Here is a 19,582-nt window from a genome sequence, read left to right on the forward strand (position 1 = left end):
GAGGAAAGTGAAGCCCCTCAAGAAGGGACACCTTCAGGGATGAGGTCCCACAGGCCCTGGTGAATGGACACTCCTCCTGAACAAAAGCTCTCTGTAGAGATATGGCAGATTCTAAAGGGCAGGGAGGAGGCCAGTTGGAAGATGGCCTTGGAGGTTGCACCCTGGTCCACCAAGTCAACCAGACTTGCAGTCACTAAGCAATAGATACAACATGATTTCCCGCGGCCAGCAACTCTCACTTGGAAAGCTGCTCATCTGTATTCTTCTAGACCCCGGAAAAGTATTTTTGCAATGGAAATGATAGAACAAAGTTACGCAATGGAAGCTGATGCTGCAAAGGACAAGTAAGGAGTTACAACACTGACAAGGTGGATGAGTTCACATCATCAGGGCCCAGATGAAGCTGTTACACAGAATAGGCATGGCCACATCATGTTCAGTAAGTCTAAAGATGCTGACTGCCGTGCTGAGAAATCACTAGTGATTTGACAAAAACACACACACACACACACACACACACACACACACAGAAAACATCTAGTAAAAATTAAGTTCTGACCAATATTTTACATCATATAGCAATATATACTCCAAATGGATATAAAACTTAGATTTAAATAATCATGTAATAGAGAAACTAAAAGAGTCAGGGAGGGAAATACTTTCTGCAACTATGGATGATCAAATATGTGAAAGGTCACGAAAGATAAAATGAATCATTTTAATTTAAAAAAATCTGTATGATTGCATTTTTATAATAGATTTATAGGAACAGCAATAGTACATAATAGATGTGGTTCAATAAACAACCGTTTTGTCTATTCTTCTTTATATGTGGAAATTTTCATTAAATTTGGTATTTGTTAAGTTCAAAATAAAAATAAAAAACAAAATCTTTTTTTGAAAAGTTCAAATTAATCTTTAATATTTTTGCCCACTTGTTTTTCTACATAAATTGCTATTATTCTAACTAGTTCTATAATGAAGTCAATGATTACTCTTATTGTTATTACATTAAATCTACTAGTTTATTTGGGAGGATACTTTAATATTGCTCCTACCTGCCCATTAATTTCACTCCATTTATATTTTATTTTACTTGTGTTGACACCATTTTCTAGTTATTTCTATATAGGTCACATCCGTGTTTAGAAAAGTCAATTTCCAGATATAAAATAACATGTTTTTTATGAGATTGCTTAAACTTTTTCACCTGAATGTGGATGGCTGAAATCAGCTAAATTAGCTAGATTCTTTTTTACTTCTCATTATCTTCCTATGTTAAGATATGTTTAGTGTATTTAATTATAAATATAACAATATAATAGTTTTCCTTTAAAATATGAAATCCTTACCTTATTTTAAAATGCAAAAAAAATCTGTGCCACATTTTAAGATCCTCTTAATTTTTTATCTGACCAACTTCACTTCTTTTATTTATAACTGTTTCCTGTTTTGTTGTATTTTATATAAATTTTAGATCTCTAAAACTATGATTAAAATAAGCAACCTTTTTTTTTTAGATTTTTCAAGGCAATGGGGTTAAAGTGACTTGCCCAAGGCCACACAGCTAGGTAATTATTAAGTGTCTGAGGTCGGATTTGAACCCAGGTACTCCTGACTCCAAGGTCGGTGCTCTATTCACTGCACCACCTAGCCGCCCCTCACCGCGCCACCTAGCTGCCCCTTGTAGTTGCATTTTTTAAAAAAAATTATGAACAGATGCTCTTTCATGTAGTAAATGTTACAGAGGGAAGCTATTCTCTGACCAGGTTACACTAGGCTTCTCCTGGAAAAGAAGTGTTATCCAGCCTTTCCATTGGTACAATTTATTTCTTTTAAGCTCGAGTTTGAAGCATTGATTTATTAGACATATAGTCTATTTATATTTACCAAACTCTTGTGCATGTGCTGTTTCCTCCTCCCCGAATACAAGCTCCCTGATAACAGAACTCTTTTTAGTATCCAAGAATGTGAAATGAAGTGACTCCTGACTGGTGGAGATGGCTGAACAAACAAACTGTGGTATGTGAAAAGTGGCAGAATTTCACTATACAGTGAGTAAGGATGAACATAAGAAATTCAGAAAAACACAACATGTAAGGAAGGGACTGGTCCAGAGTAAACTAAGCAAACCCAAAAGCATATCCATCTCAACTGAGACAATGCAACCCAACAATGGAGTCTTCAGAGCAGATGACACAATATAGCTAGCTCCCTTCCTTCCAGTAAAAAAGTTAAGTGTTGTCAATACGACCACTGTGATTTTACTCGATTGTTTTGGGGCTTCGGATTGTTGGAAGAGATCATTCTAAAGAAGGTATACTTCTAGAAATTACTAAATAAAGAGACAAAAGAAAATCCATAAAACATTTCTTAAAAAATATATACTATTTGTGTTATATAACTTACCTGTAATCAATGCTGTTCCTTCATAATTCCATCTCCCAGCAAGTACAGCTCCACAATGAGCTTCCACACTTTTTTCCACTCTTCCTAATTTGGAGATCAGATGAAATTTACCTGGACAAAAAGTTATATTTCAGAAATTACTTATGAAATTTATATAGTTATGATATAATTCTTCCATTTGACATGATGATTTAATAGATAGTCAATTTTGAATTATGCTGAGCAAATATTTAATTCCAGATTTCTTCCCATATCCCATGGGTTATATTCCCTTGCTATCAATTGAAATATTTATGGAAACCAAATTAATTTTGATATTAGATTAAGTAAAGCATGATTAAGAAGAAATTCTCTTTAGGGTATCTGCAATGGAGAATACCATCTATATCAAAAGAAAGAATTGTGGAGTTTAAACAAAGACCAAAGACTATTACATTTAATTTTTTTTAAAAAAGGTATCTTCTTATGTAATTTTGCTATCTTTTAATATTTTATTTTTTCCTTAAGAATATGATTTTTAAGGGGCAGCTAGGTGGCACAGTGGATAGAGCACTACCCCTGGAGTCAGGAGGACCTGGATTCAAATCTGACCTCAGACACTTTTTTTTAATTCTTTAACTTTTTTTTAAATTTATTTTTATTAAAGATATTATTTGAGTTTTACAATTTTCTGCCCAATCTCACTTCCCTCCCCCAACCCCACCCCCAGAGAAAGCAATCTGTCAGTCTTTGCTTTGTTTCCATGTTGTACATTGATCCAAATTGAGTGTGATGAGAGAGAAATCATATGCTTAAAGAAGACACAAGAAGTCTAAGAGGTAACAAGATCAGATAATAAGATATCTGCTTTTTCCCTAAATTAAAAGGAATAGTCCTTGAACTTTGTTCAAACTCCACAGCTCCTTATCTGGATACAGATGGTACTCTCCTTTGCAGACAACCCAAAAATGTTCCCGATTGTTGCACTGATGGAATGAGCGAGTCCTTCAAGGTTGAACATCCCTCCCATGTTGCTGTTAGGGTGTACAGTGTTTTCTGGTTCTGCTCATCTCACTCAGCATCAGTTCATGCAAATCTTTCCAGGTTTCCCTGAAATCCCGTCCCTCCTGGTTTCTAAAAGAACAATAGTGTTCCATGACATACATATATCACAGTTTGCTAAGCCATTCCCCAATTGAAGGATATTTACTGGATTTCCAATTCTTTGCCACCACAAACAAGGCTGCTATAAATATTTTTGTACAAATAATGTTTTTACCCTTTTTCATCATCTCTTCAGGATAAATACCCAGTAGTGGTATTGCTGGGTCAAAGGGTATGCACATTTTTGTTGCCCTTTGGGTGTAGTTCCAAATTGCTCTCCAGAAAGGTTGGATGAGTTCACAGCTCCACCAACAGTGTAATAGTGTCCCAGATTTCCCACAACCCACCCAACAATGATCATTATCCTTCCTGGTCATACTGGCCAATCTGAGAGGTATGAGGTGGTACCTCAGAGAAGCTTTAATTTTCATTTCTCTAATAATTAATGATTTAGAGCATTTTTTCATATGGCTATGGATTGCTTTGATCTCATCCGTAAATTGCCTTTGCATATCCTTTGACCATTTGTCAATTGAGGAATGGCTTTTTGTTTTAAAAATATGACTCAGTTCTCTGTATATTTTAGAAATGAATCCTTAGTTGTAAAGATTGTTTCCCAATTTACTACATTTCTTTTGATCTTTACAGTGGTTTTGTCTATGCAAAAGCTTTTTAATTTAATGTAATCAAAATCGTCTAATTGGTTTTTGGTGATGTTCTCCAACTCTTCCTTAGTCATAAACTGCTCCCCTTTCCATAGATCTGACAGGTAAACTAGTCCTTGATCTTCTAATTTGCTTATAGTATTGTTTGTTATGTCTAAGTCCTGTAACCATTTGGATCTTATCTTGGTAAAGGGTGTGAGGTGTTGGTCTAATCTAAGTTTCTTCCATACTAACTTCCAATTATCCCAGCAGTTTTTATCAAAGAGTGAGTTTTTATCCCAATATCTGGACTCTTTGGGTTTATCAAACAGCAGATTACTATAATCATCTCCTGCTTTTATACCTAGTCTACTCCACCTAGTCCACCACTCTATTTCTTAGCCAATACCAAACAGTTTTGATGACTGATGCTTTATAATATAATTTTAGATCAGGTAAGGCTAAGCCACCTTCTTTTGCACTTTTTTTCATTAAACTCCTGGAAATTCTTGACTTTTTATTTCTCCATATGAATTTATTTACAATTTTTCTAATTCATTAAAGTAATTTTTTGGAATATTGATTGGTAGGGCACTAAACAGTTTAGTTTTGGTAGAATTGTGATTTTTATTATATTAGCTCTACCTATCCATGAGCAGTTGATATCTGCCCAATTATTTAAATCTGATTTAATTTGTGTGAGAAATGTTTTATAATTGTTTTCAAAAAGATTCTGAGTCTGTCTTGGCAAATAGACCTCCCAAGTATTTTATATTGTCTGAGGTTACTTGAATGGGATTTCTCTTTCTAGCTCTTCCTGCTGTATCTTGCTAGACATATATCGAAAAGTTGAGGATTTATGAGGGTTTATTTTATAACCTTGGGCTAGACACTCTTAACCCCATTGCCTTAAATAAATAAAATTTGAAAAAAAGAATATGATTTCTCTCAACACATTCAATTTTGATCAACATACAGCATGGAAACAATGGAAAGATGATCAGACTGCCTTCTGAGGGGGGTGGGGGAGGAATCGTGATGGGGGGAAATTGTAGAATTGAAAAAACCAATAAAAAATGAAAATAATTTTTTAAAAAGAAGGAACTCTTTCTGTAAAAATGAAAGAGTTCAAAACTACCACAACCATCAGCATAACATTAGTAATAAAAAGCCACCATGATTATATCAATAGATTAAAGAAAAGTCTTCCCAAAATACAAACTGGGAAAAAACCGCAGCTTTACTTTATATTAAAAAGCATACAGGGGCAGATGGGTGGTACAATGGATAGAGCACTGGCCCTGGAGTCAGGAGGACCTGAGTTCAAATCCGGCCTCAGATACTTAATAGGTACTTAGCTGTGTGGCCTTGGGCAAGCCACTTAACCCCATTGCCTTGCAAAAACCTAAAAAAAAAGGCATACAAATAAAAAGTGACCAAGTTCCAGAATTAGAGGGGGGAAGGGCCCTCAGGGACCACCCAGGCCAACCTTTCACTGTACTAATTTATTTCACAAGTGGTCAGCCTTCGAGGAGAAGGAACTGACAGCCTCTTCCGGCAGCGGCAAGCTCTTGGACAGCTCTGGAAATGGTTATCAAGCTTGTCCTGGCAATTGTTCTAAATCTGCCTCTTTGTAACCTGTACCTCTTGCTCCTGATTCTGGGGTCAAACAGAGCCTCTTTCTGTGACAGCCCTTCAAATACTAAAACACAGCTCTCATAAATAACCTCATTGGGTCTTCTTTTTTCCAAGTTAAATATACTAAATTCCTTCAACCAATCCTTGTGTGCTAGACAAAAGAACTCCATCCATCACACTTGCCCTCCTCTGGAAATTATATCCAACTAAAAGAACAAAAAGGAGGAAGAGGAGAAGGGAGATCTCAAGTTATTAGATTCAGCTCAATACTCTAAGCTATTACTATCCTCTTAAACTCTGTATCATCTGTAAATCCAGTGAATATACCATCTACCCTTTAACCCAAGTCACTGAAAAAAATGTCAAACAGCACTGGGACAAGGATAGTCAGATCACTGATTTTCAGAACAAAGATCAAAATGAATATTAAACTAAAAGACTTAACATTTGAAGACATATTATACAACCGAAACAACTCCAACGTGGCTCAAATAATCTGCTGATAGCAAATATGGGAAAAGGGTAAAAATGACAGCACAGAAACAACCTTAGATATCCAACACTGGATCTCCCTGCCAAGGAAAATCCTTTGGCAGCCAAGAACAATACAAGAGTCAAGTACTAACTGGTTTGTAGGATCTTCCAAAAAAGCAAAGTGGGAAGTCATGAGTACTATCACCTCCTAAACAATCAAGAAACTGTAGACCAAAAGAAAAAAATCTGAAAAAAGCTTTGTGCAGAATCTAAATAAGTAAAATCATCTGGAGAGCATTTAATGGTGACACTGGGGAGCAACAGCTGGATAAAGGGAAAAGCTGTAAAAAGTTTTTCTAACGACGGACTCTTCATGGACTAATGGCATTTGGAGGTCCCGCCGGCTCCTGATGTGCTCCTCTTAGGTCCTTCGTCAGCCCCAACATAGATCATCTGAAGGTTGTGCTGTCCAGACTCACCACCATACAGCATCACCTGGAGGACAACTGGGAACCAACATCTTAACAGGTCCTCCTGGGTGTCAATTACTAAGAACATTAAAATTACCTCATTTGATCCTAATGTAGGAAGCAGATGCTTTTATTAACTTCATTTTCACAGATAAGGAAACTAAGGCAAACTGGTTAAGTGACCAAGGTCTCATAGCTAGTAAGAATCAAGGCCAAATTTGAACCTGAGTCTATTCAAACAAAAGCTGGAGGTGATCAAACAAAGCAGAAAGATTCAATACTGACATCCTGTGATGTCAGTGAAGTAAATGGATTGAAATGAGTGAATTTAATTCAGGTGATCATTACATAGACTACTATGAGCAAGAATCCCTTAAAAGCCCGGAGTAGCCCTCCCAGTTAATTAAAGAATGAGAAAAGCAGTACTGGGGTATAATGTCAAAAATCACAAAATAGGGGCAGCTAGTCTACATTGGGGGCTATTTTGGAAGTAGTGGGTCTAGCTCCAGGGTGTGATTCTAGATCTCAGTGGGTACTCTTTGCCTTTTCTGTATTTTTTTTTTAAGAAAACAGGTTGGGAGGCAACTAGGTGGCACAGTGGATAGAGCACTGGCCCTGGAGTCAGGAGGACCTGAGTTCAAATCCAATGGAGAATTTGCGAATTTTTTGGTTAAAGGTCAAATTAAGGAAATAATAAACCACTGTATTAAGAATAATAACAACAGAAATACACCATCAAAATTTATAAGATGTGGTCAAAACAGTACTCAGGCAAATTTATATCCCTATAACATTAGTGAGTTGAATTTAAAATCTAAAAATATATATACTATATGATCCAATAATTATAAAAAAAAACTATCTGTTCCTGAATTTTAACAGAATAGACAAATCAGGATTAAAAACAAATGAATAGGGGCAGCTAGGTGGTGCAGTGAATAAAGCACCGGCCCTGGAGTCAGGAGTACCTGGGTTCAAATCTGGTCTCAGACACTTAATAATTACCTAGCTGTGTGGCCTTGGGCAAGCCACTTAACCCCATTTGCCTTGCAAAAAAAAAAAACCTTAAAAAAATATAAAAAAAACAAATGAATATAGTAGCAATTGTTCAAAAATCATGAGAAATTCATTTTCAGTAAAAATTACTGGAAACATTAGATAGCAGTAGGGAAGAAAATAGGATTAAGTCCTTACCTCTTACCATATACTATATTAAATTACAAATACACCACTCACCCAAGTAATTGAAATCCTTTTCTTAAAAATAAAAGATTATGGAATAATACAACTTTAACAATTGTGGAAAAGTAAAAATCCTTACCTACTCAACAAAGAAATTATAGGAAACAAAAAAGTGAATTTGCTTATGTGGAAAAAAACACCATTGTACCACAAAAAGCAACCCATACAAATAACCTCTCACCTCAAATACCCTAATAACTCAAGGATCTCATAAACAAACTAAAAAAATAAGGAAAGATAACTTTTCACAAATAGCTGAGCAGAGGAAAGTCCTTAACCAAAGAAGAGAGATGGTTCTAAAAGATAAGATGAACAATTTATTTTATGTGAAATAAAGTTTTCAAACAAACAATGCAGATAGAACTTTATGGGAAGTAGTAGAACTAGAGCAAAAAATCTTTTCAGCAAATTTCTTTAATAAAGGATTAAAATTCAAACTACAGAAGGAACTGATTTAACCATATAAGAAGAATCACTACCAATAGACACATGGTCAAAAGATTTCTGTCCCTCATGCCTGGGATTGCTCTTCTTCTTTCTCTGATCTAACTACTAATCTCCCTGGCTTCCTTTGACCCCACAAAATCCCATTATCCATGGGAAGTCTTCCTCTATTAATTCTCTTTTTATCCTGTATACAGTTTGCTTGTATACATTTTTTTGCAGGTTGTTTCCTCCATTAGATGGTAAGCTCCTTGAAGGCAAGGGCTCTTTTCTCTCTTTTTTGTATTCCAGTATTTACACAGTGGCTGGCAGAGAGCAGGTGCTTGATAAATGTTCACTGATTAACTGAATGATTGTGAAGCCACAAGATCATTCCTTCCCCTTGTGGGAACATTGAGTTGCTAGCATGTGTCATCCTGGAGGAAATTACCATGACGGCTTCATCTTCCATCACTGGATCTGCTTGGTTTTTGACTCCAAGAACATCATGTCCACATAAGAAACTCACCTAGAATAGCCAGGCCACACCTTCACAGTACCCTCTGCTGCCTCTGCCCTCTAACTGGAGGTGGAAGTGAGAGCAAAGACTGTGCTCTATCTTTCTTCTTTCTTCTTCTTCTTCCTTTTTCCTCTTTTTTCTTATTCCTTCTTTCTCCTTTCTCCTTCTTTCTCCTCCTTTCTTCTTCTCCTCCTCCTCCCTCCTCCTCTACCTCCTTCCCTCTTCTTCCTCTTCTTCCTCTCCTCCTCTTCCACCCTCTTCCTCCTCTGAACAGTGAAACAATCTGGAACTACACACAAAATGGATTAATCTGAGCATCCTGGGTAACCTTGGCTGCTCTGCTCTCTACAGAGACTCTCATCAGCTGCATTCAGAGGTGAAATTCTGTTCACTTAGCTTCTCTCTAGGAACCTTTGTCCTCCCCAGCCCAAGTGACCTTGGAACCAGGACTTCAAGGGAGGGATACAACCCTCCAGCCTGAGAAGCCAGGGTACCTGAGCATCAAACTTCCAGGTCTGTGGAAGCCCCTGAAGCTGAGGATGACAGCCACCCAGAAGAGAGAAAAGCACCACCTAGACCCATTTCTGGGTTGGGTAAAGGTGAAAGAGAAGTAGCAAAGGAAATGAAGTCCATCCTCTCACATCAGTCAGGTCACAGTATCCCCACTATGGCTAAACTAAGATATTCAACCTTGGGATCCCGCAGAAAAGAGCAAGCAAAGTAAGCTCCTCCATCCAAGAGGTGGGGACATAGACCCCTGCATTACCAGAGGAGCCAGGGTTACACACCCCCAAAGAGAACAAAGAAACTCTAAGGAACAACACATTTTGATGCAAAAAACTGGAGACAAAGTGACTGAACAAATCATGGTCCATGACTATAAAGGCACAGAGTCCAGGCACAGCCACCAAACAGACTTGTATGATCTGACTTGAAGTAAAGTGAGCAGAACCAATAGAAAACGTCCAGAGCTCTGATCAATGGCTAATCAAGACTCAGAAAGCCAGTGATGAAATGAAACCATCTTAACTGGTGACAGAGCTGTAGGGGCAGAACGAGTCTCACCTTTGAAGACATAACCAATGTGTGAGTTTGTTTTATTTGATTCTACTCATTTGTTATGAGGAAAAGTTATTTTTGAAGAGGGAGGGTAGTATCACTACACTAAAGGGTAGTGATAGAAATACAAAAAAAAAGAGTTTCAATGAAACAGTTTAAAATGTACATGAGTGAGCAAAAGGAATGTTAGAAGGGGACAAAGATGAACAAACAAGCTGTTGTCAGTCCTGCTGAGTTCAAATTCAATATAAACTTAAAAAACAGGGAGTTTACCCCCCCACCAAAAAAGTACCAGTACTATATCTATAGAGTGAATGTATTTTTTATTAACCAAACTGAGAGGAAAAAAATGGGTGCTTTGATTTAGGAGAGACCAGATCAAGAGAGAACTGGTTCTTTTTTCTATACCATCTTTACCACCACCTAATGGAATTACTTTTTGGGGAGAGAATTTCTCCTAAGATTTATCCTGATATTAACTTGATCACCTTGTTTATTATTTCTAAAAACCCCAAATGCAACTCTGTTCTGCGGTTATTTTATCATTATTATGGAATTTCTTGATTTTTTGTTTCTCTGGTTCTATAAAATATGAATTGGAAAATGCTTGGGAAGGATTGCTTCTCCAATTTAGGAGGAGAAATTCTATTAAAAAGCCTTCTCGCCAACCAGCTTGTCCATGAATGTGTCTGACAGATTTAGCCAAAACAAGTCTATGTTGTCTTTCGTTATCTGCCCCTTCCACTTCATGATTTGGATCAACTGGGTCTCTAGGGGAAGCCAGCTCCTGTCCTCTGCACATTGATTCTCCCCTCTCCAGAGACAGACCCAGAAGGCAGCAGGATGTAGGAGAAAGGGCAGGAAACCAGTTGTATCATTTTAAACTTCCCTCACCATTCTGTATTTCCTGATGTGGAAAAAAAGGGTCTTTGCTGCTTTCATATTTACTTCATAACTAGGTTGTTTCACCCAAAGTCACAATAGTTGATACTATCTAATACCACAAAAAAGGTGGGCAGTATTAATTTTACTAGTTGGAGGAATTGCTTGATTTTCTTGTTTTTTTATTCCTCAACTGTCCTTAATTTTACTGATCTGTACCCTTTTCTCTAGGCACTTCCAGCAAAATTCCCTGGACCAGGGGGTACTGCTAAACTCCTCCCCACTGGTCATAGACTGACTTTTCTGTTATTCATTTCTAAGTTATCTGTCACCTTTTCTCAGAACTATGTTAGGATATATTTTTTTAATTCTGAAATTCAAATAATTCTAATCCAAGTAGAAGAGAACCATAAATTTTTATAATACCTTGTGTAAAATGTTTTTCTAATTAAAAAAATTCAAATCTATTACAACAAGGCTTTTGAAACATAATAGGACAGGGGTGGTTAGGTGTCACAGTGGATGGAGCAATGGCCCTGGAGCCAGGAGGACCTGAGTTCAAATCCAGATGCAGACACTTAATACTTACTTAGCTGTGTGACCTTGAGCAAGTCATTTAACTCAATGGGGTTAAAAGCCCCCCAAAAAGGAAAAGAAACATAAGAGGCCACTGGATAGTTTGGCTGGGAATTTTCTTTAAGTTACTCAATAACCCAATAAGAATAATAAATACTGTATAAACTCAAACTCATTAATGTTAATCTTATAAATGTTCACAATAACAATTGCAACCTTGAATTTTGTTTCCCATTTGTAACCATCCCCTCTAACAGCTTCCCTTTCTTTCTTTATACAGTCCTTTCCAATTACTCAATTGTGCTGCTTTCCCATCTGTTAATTCATGGGACCCTCACAACACCACCACCAAGAAAGAGGATTTCCTAAGAGACTGCTATTGCCCAGCCCTGAGTCATTCTGTCCAAGGTGAAGCTCTGCTCTCTCCGAGTCTGTCTATGCACCGGAAAGGCTGAGAAATAAGGGGCAGACCAAGTCCTCTAGAGGAGAAGCATCAGACTCCAACCCAGGCCCTCTGCACCTCCCAGAACAGCAAACTGCTCGGGAAGCAGATGACTGGGCAAGTAGTCAGTCCCATTGCTGGGGAACAACCAAGTACTTTAAGACAAAAGAAAATCCTGTATGGTCAGCAGCAGATGAACCCTGTTCCAACTGCCTCTTAAGGGCCCAGACAACCCCACCACACCCAGCAGGACCCCTCCAACAGCCCCACTACACCCACCAAGACCCCCTGAAACAGTATTCAAGCCACAGCAAAAGCCCACTTTCTAGCTGGGGGGGGGGGCAAAGAAAGGCCGCTTCTTGGTGATGACAACAAGCATCACAGTTATAAAAGAAATAATACACAAAGTTAACACATCAAATTAGATAACCTATACATGACACCTAACTGTTAGACTTAATGACAGTTAATTAAATTATAGTTATAATGAGCTTGCATGTCAGTGGAGACTCTCAGGCTAGTAGCATGAAGTCAGAAATGCTGATAATAGTAGACAGCATTAATAACTAGATAAATATATTAACTATATGAACTTGAAAGTTTACAAAACACTTTAGACATCTCATTCCATTTGATTTTCACAAGTGCTCAGAGAGGAATGCATCCATTTTACAGATGAGGAAACAAAAGCTCACAACCTCAAAAGACTTAATTTTTAAGATGTCATGGTCTCATTGGTCTGCAAAAAAAAAAAAAGCTAACCCTCCCTTTAGAGTCTCTCCCCAAAACAATACATGAAGGTCAACCAAAAAACCATGGATAAGCTTTAAGCACTGCAGCCTAGTAAATCAGAAATAACAACAGATTTTAGAGTCATCTCAGGAAGACCTGGTTCCCAGGACAAATCACAAAATGGTAATGCTCCCCAGGGCCCCACCTCACAGGGGAATCTCAAACAAGACAAAGAACTTTTATAAAAGATTTTGATACATGTAAAACAAATAAAAGCTTAAGTCCTGGTGCCAGTATCCAAAAAAGTCCTTGGTAAACCTACCATCAGAACTGGTAAGGACAAAGCTCTCGGCCTGCATCTGCTTCTTCACACCAATGCTTTTTGGGAACTAGTGAAGATCGATGGGGTAAATGTCATCGGGGAGCTTGACGATCTGATTGGTCTCGCTTGTTAACAAGTTCCATTTGACTATCTGGTGATCATCACTACAGGAATACAACTCTTCAGCAGTGGTCCAGCCTACACAACTCACTAATTCTTGATGTGTGATGTGTCAAGGAAGTCTAAGTCTTAACAAACCAGATAATTAGCAGAAAAAAAAAACAGGTTAGTAGGAAATAAAGCACAATATGATTTTAAAAAGGGAAATTCCAACTATTAGTTATTTTTCCTCTCATTAGAACTCTGAGCCATTAAAACATTACAGCTATGATCCTATCATTTTCTTCAGTTGAATAGTAGTAATGTAGGATTAAAAAAAAATTTTTTTTTTGGTGGATTAGTTGTGTCCAACTCTGTGACCCCATTTGGGATTTTCTTGCTTGGCAGATACTCAGTGGTTTGCCCTTTCCTTTTGCAGCTCCTTTTACAGAGGAAGAAACTGAGGCAAACAAGATGAAGTGACACGCTCAGTATCTCACAACTAGTAAATGTCTGACTCCAGGGCCGGCACTCTATCTCCTGAGCCACGTGACCATCCCATATAATATAACATGGTAATTTTTTTTTTTTTTTTTTAGGTTTTTGCAAGGCAATGGGGTTAAGTGATTTGCCCAAGGCCACACAGCCAGGTAATCACTAAGTGTCTGAGGCCGGATTTGAACTCAAGTACTCCTGACTCCAGGGTTGGTGCTCTATCCACTGTGCCACCTAGCTGCCCCCAAACAGGGTAATTTTCAAAGAACTTTCAAGCAGTATTAACATTACAGTAACATAATTAGAACAGATTTTAACTGAAAACTCCACACCACAGATTTATGTTAAAGAATCTAGATGGTAATTCAACTAAATTACTGAGTGAAATATTCCAATATGTACATGATCCAAGAATTTTGTAAGTTTCAACCTCTAAAATATATTTTATATGTATACAGTGTAGACATAAATATGTGCAGATATATTCTCTTTACGTGTGTGTGTGTGTGTGTGTGTGTGTGTGTGTGTGTGTGTGTGTGTTCCTTTTCCTTGCCATGACTCTACTTCACAATCTGCCTGGTCTGCAGTTTTGTTGTGCATCATAGCCTGTATATGGTCAGCACAGTCCCCTTGAGCAGCAGACATCCTCAAGCTGCTCTCTACCACTGCAGCCCAGTTTCCTTGCATCGAAACTGTTTCTGGTTAAAATTATTTACAGATGATTATTCCACATTAGTCCTTATTTCAAGACCACTGGGGTGGGGTGCCACAGTGCACAGAGCACCAGGCCTAGAGTCAGCCTGACACTCCCTACCTGTGTGACCCTGGATAAGTCACTTAACCCCGTTTGCCTCAGTTGCCCATCTCTGGCTCTCCAAGTAATAAGAGAGAACTTTTGGCCACCAAACAAAGCTTTGCCACTGCAGAACACAGGAATAAGCGGCCTTTTGGAAATGGGATACCAAGTTGTCCCTTACTCTTTTGGCTTGGGGGGGCTAAGTGGAGAGGAGCAAATGCAACAGCCTAAGAGAAAGGTCCTCAGAAGGTTCCCCGCCCCACAACACCCAAACCTCTCATTCAAAACTATCTCAATTCTCCCAGGAAAAAACATTTGCTTTCTCTTATTTAAATTCGGAATCTCCCATTAATGTTGGAAGGGATCATACAGAGCACACCATTCTGCGGAAGCTCATCTAAATCTCATGGGGAAGTACAGAAGGGAGATCAAAGCCGCCTCGACTCTACTCCCCCTGCACTGGAGGGGACGTGGCTGGCAGATCAATGACTTTGGAATACACAGTCACTAAAGGCTCCTTGTCTCCCAGCAGGTCGGGTCCCCCAAGTTCATTAAGGACATAGGCTATTGAGTTTGGGAGCTTTTACCACCAGTCAGCGTGGCTCAGAAAGGGGCTCAATCCCACCAGACAAGAGGGAAGCACAGAGCTCAGCGGCGGCCACAGCAGGAGGCCCAGAGAGAGGGTGCTGCTGACGAGGCGAGAGACTAGGAAAGGAGATGGGGGTGTCTGCTTATCCTAACAACCTAAGCCTGGATAATCAGGGGTAGTAGCCCTCAAAAAGCACTCACCCTTTGTCTCCCCATATATGCAGTGAAATTCTGCATTTTATTTATTTATTTAAGATAAAAGAAAATGTATAAATGATTTTGTTTCGTGTGTCACTTCACCAGTAAGGTCACAAAATCAATAAAACTTGCCTAGGACAGATGTACACCAATATGGAGTTGTGTTTGAACTAACGAAAAACAGCTGCTTGCACTTGCCGGAGCCCATCTGGGAGTGCCAAGTTAATAAGTGGCCACCCCCTTTCAGGCCAGGGAAGCTCCTTGCCTGCCCTCTCTGGACCAGCATCTGGCATTTATCCAGAGGTGACAAGGACAGAGGAAAAACAGTTCCCATCATCCACCGGCCTGCACTCTCTCTGTGATTGTGGGACTTTGCCAAATCCCAAATCTCCTCTCTTTAAATGGTACAATCTTTTCAGTCTCTTGCCACTGATCAAATGCCCTTATCCTTCCCCCTATCTGGAATCTTCAGTTCTCTCCTCCTCACTGAACCACTCATTTTCTCCTAAGCAACTGGTTCATTGTGTCACATCTGAAGCACTCAGATCTTACTAAGGAAGTGGAAATGGGGTGAAAACATTCGAGTTCGCTCCTGGCCCTACTAGGAGCCAAGCTCATGCTCCCCAAGTGCCAGAAGCAGATTGGTCACAAAGCTCTTCCAAGCAGGAGGGCTCAAGAAAGGCCTCCTCCAAGATGACTCTGGAGCGGAGGCTAGAATGGAGCTTGGACTATTACCAGGTGACGGAGCAGCCTTCTCAGCACTGGGGAGAACTGGAAGGAAGGAAGACATGGGCTGGGGTTAGCAGGGAGGAGCCAAGGGGCCGCTCTGGCCAGACGAACTTAGAGCCAGGCTGGTGAGTAGCCACCAGTGGAATCTGCTTTATCTTAGGGGTGACCAGTCACATGGGTGCACTCCATGACCTCCAAGGTTCCATCACAGACTCAATCTCTAGTTTTATAGAGAAAATAAGTCTGGATGAATCATACCTCCCCTTTCTCTGTTTCAGAAACCATAGTCACCACAGGTATAATGAAACAGAAAAACAGAAAAGAGCAATTAAAACACTACAGAGATGAAGGAGTGAGGTACAACTAGAATGGAAGAGATGAACAAAGAGTTGGATTCTTCCATCTTTTCATCTGGAAAGAAAAGGGAGAGGTTTAAATCTTCCCTCTAGGAGATTATGTTCTTCCTAGGAATCAGGAGCAGGGCTAGGGATAAAGGTAAATAAAAGGATGACAAGAACACTCCTCCTAACTCGACCAAAGTAACTAAGGGGAAACAATTATGAAACATGAATGGGTGCCAAAAGAGTTTGGACAGATTCCTAAGAGGACACGCAAGAAAGGGCATCTAACCTGACTGTTTGGGACCTCAGCACAGCTACCTGAGGAAGGAGGGAAACACCCTCAGTGGCAGAAGCCGCCTGGTATGGTTATGACTGTATGGATTCCCCAGTTTCCTGTCCTGCCCAAATTCTCCTCCATGTCCTCCTGCCTCTTGGCAGCAGACTCCATCCTTGACAGAGACTGAAAACTTGCTGGCTCCTACCTTCCCTGGAACAAGGAAGTAACTGTTTTACTTTCAAAGCTTTTCTCAAGATCCTGATAAACTAAACAAAAATTCTATTTAGTACCCAAGTGAAATGGGTGAAAATGTCAATTAAAAGGTGAAAGTGAGATCTAAAGTTGATTATCTTTATCTTGAAACTTTACTACATATATAATCACAAATATTTAACACTATTTGAGTTGCAGTTTATCAATAAAGAAACATGAAAAAACAATTGATTTTCCAACTATAAGAGAACAATTAAAGTAAAACTATAAAATGATTTAGCAATAACATCCAAATAAGTTTTATTAAGGAACAAAGGATATGTTTTGGTTCTTTTAGAAGTGATATCTTCAATCTCATTTTCTCAAAATTTCCAGTCTCCAAACAAATGTAAAAGTTGCTTGGCTATATTCACCACAGAGGAGACATTTGTAGAGCATCAAAAATCTGCACAAAAAAGAAAATATGTTCACATAGATAAGTAAAATAAAAATACTGTAACAACTTCCTTGTTTTCCAGTTCAACATCTCTAAGGAAGCATCAGAATACTGCAAGGATGCCCACACATTCCCGCATATGAGTTTACAGAATGGGGACCCTCATCTCACACCAACTAAAAATTGAGTCATGGACACCCTTTTGAGCAAGGTCTACACAAACTGAGCTAACAGACCTAGCAGGCAAATTTTGCCTTTTCCTTTTTCAGAAAAAGACAAGAAAGCAGCAGATAAAAACTGACCTGGACTTCCAGACATTACCAAAGGGCTGCCAAAAAGTGTGCACCCAGACCCTAAATCCCCTACCCACCCCTTGTTGGCCCAAGAGGGAAGCAGTTCACCCAAGGAACTCCCTGAGCTGGAGGACCTGCCAAAGAAGCCTTGGCAGAGTGAACCGAAGAACCCCAACTTACCTCCCTTTGGAGTCCAAGAGATGGGAGGTACAGGGAGTGGAAACTCATTGCCGGGGGGGGGGGGGGGCTCTAAATCTCCAACTTTTAGAAATTTAGTGAAAATCATGAGCAGATCTCTATGATAGGAGTTAGAGACATCTTCCCTAGGCCTGAGCCACTATCATGGCTTTCTAGGGGGTCTAGGTACCCTAGGGTTGCCGAGATCGAAAAGCTGTGCTCAGCTCCATCAATTCAGGGTTCTGGCTGAGCCTCCTTTACAAGGGATAACCAAGTAAATCTGCTTTTTCTTACTATTAGATGGTTCTCCAGAGTCTCATTTTGTTTCACTGCTGAACCTGAAGCACCAGCCAGGCCTAAAGCAGGCCCAGTGTTCATTAACAGTTGGGGTCTTCCCTTCAAAACGGAGGTAAGTCCCCACAATGGGCTTCTAAGAGGGAAGAAACTTACACAAGCTGGAGGACCTGCACCCCAGCAACCCCCCATGAACTTCCTTTGGAGGGGAGTTCAAATCCCAAACCCCTGCCGTGCCTCAGGGAGCGGGGGGCAGCATGGGGAAGTGGGCCTGAGCCAGAGAGGAACTGCCTCCATGGCTAGGGGCTATTTCTGCAGCTTCCTGTGGGTTGAGAGATAATTTGTCCTGTATCCGTTGGTCAGCATCACCATGAGGATATCTATCGGATCTCAGGGGATGTAGACACAAGTCCCCAAGATCTGGGAGACAATTCAGGACTACAGCAGGAGGCTTTCCTGAGCCAGTCTTAAGAAGACCAAGGCTGACCAGGTCCCAGACGAGGCAAGGGACCCACCTGACCTCAGGGAGCTCTTTCCACTCCTGGCCAACCCTGGGCAAACTAGAGGGTCTACCATACCTCCACATGAGGGTTGAGATGAGAGAACCCTAGGGCTCTCTCGTGCTAAGTCTTTAGGGGGCTTGTTTCTTCTAGAATCTCCTGGGTCACACTGAGAAAAGAGACTTACCAAAAGCACCATGGGATAAACCCACAGAGGATTTTATAGAAAAGAAACCACCAAACCTCGGGCCAAAGCAGATCCACTGGAGTACCTGTGGGATCGCAGCACTGATTCCCATGGGTTCTAGCTGACCCCCAAACCTGCCCTGACCTGAGAGTACAATTTGTGTCACCCTGAGGTAAGGGTGGTACAGGGCCCAGCATTTATAGGGTGATGAGACTCTAGGTCACCTAAGGAAACCATGTTATTATCCAACAATACCACTGCCAGGTCTGTATCCTGACCAGATCATGAAAAAGGGTAAAAATCTAGCACACACAAAAATATTCATTGCAGCTCTATTTGTAGATGCAGAGAACTGGAAAGTGAGGGGATGCCCATCTATTGGGGAATGGCTGAACAAATTGTGTCTATGAATGTGATGGATGGAACACGACTGTTCTACAAGAAATCAGGAGGGATGGGACTTCAGAAAAACCTGAGAAGACTCGCAAGAACTGATGCTGAGTGAAGTGAGCAGAACCAAAAGAATCTTGTACACATCAGCAACATGGGGAGATGATCAGCCTTTACAGACCTGTCATTTCAGCAGCACAGGCTTGTAATGGAAAATACCATTCACATTCAAAGAAGCAACTGTGGAGTTTGAATGCAGACTGAAGCTTCTTATCTTCAATTTCTAAAAGCTGTCTTATGTCTTATCCCTTTTTTTCCCTCTAATGTGTTCTTTATTCTATTTGGATCTCTCACACATATTCAATATTGATCTATTTTTAGTATGTTAAAAATATGAAGCTTATATCAGATTGCTTTCTGTCAATGGAGGGGGAGGGAAGGAGGAAAAAAACTGTAAAACTCAGAACCTTGTTTAAAAAAATGATTGGTAAAAACTATCATTGCATGTAGTTGGAAAAACAAATAAATCAAATATTTAGACAGAAAGAAAGGGGGGGAAAAAGGAAACCATGTTATCACCCTGGAGGCTGAGACGAGTCCCAAGGCTTCCCTTGGGGTGGAATGACCAAGGTGGACTCTGCTTCCAAATC

The 19,582-nt window shown here is 39.8% G+C and overlaps 1 protein-coding gene across 1 annotated transcript in view; it reads right to left on the reverse strand.

Annotated features, from left to right (window-relative positions):
- The window catches only part of IFT80 (intraflagellar transport 80), a 101,681-nt gene extending 88,466 nt beyond the window's left edge, over positions 1–13,215 (reverse strand). Inside the window, 2 exon segments of the mRNA XM_074190838.1 lie at positions 2,413–2,523; positions 12,920–13,215. Coding sequence (XP_074046939.1) covers positions 2,413–2,523; positions 12,920–12,956 — 148 coding nt within the window. The 5' untranslated portion in view covers positions 12,957–13,215.
- Between the last annotated feature and the right edge of the window lie 6,367 nt (positions 13,216–19,582).

The sequence above is a fragment of the Macrotis lagotis genome, chromosome 6 (genome assembly GCF_037893015.1).
Source record: "Macrotis lagotis isolate mMagLag1 chromosome 6, bilby.v1.9.chrom.fasta, whole genome shotgun sequence".
Lineage (NCBI taxonomy): Eukaryota > Metazoa > Chordata > Mammalia > Peramelemorphia > Peramelidae > Macrotis > Macrotis lagotis.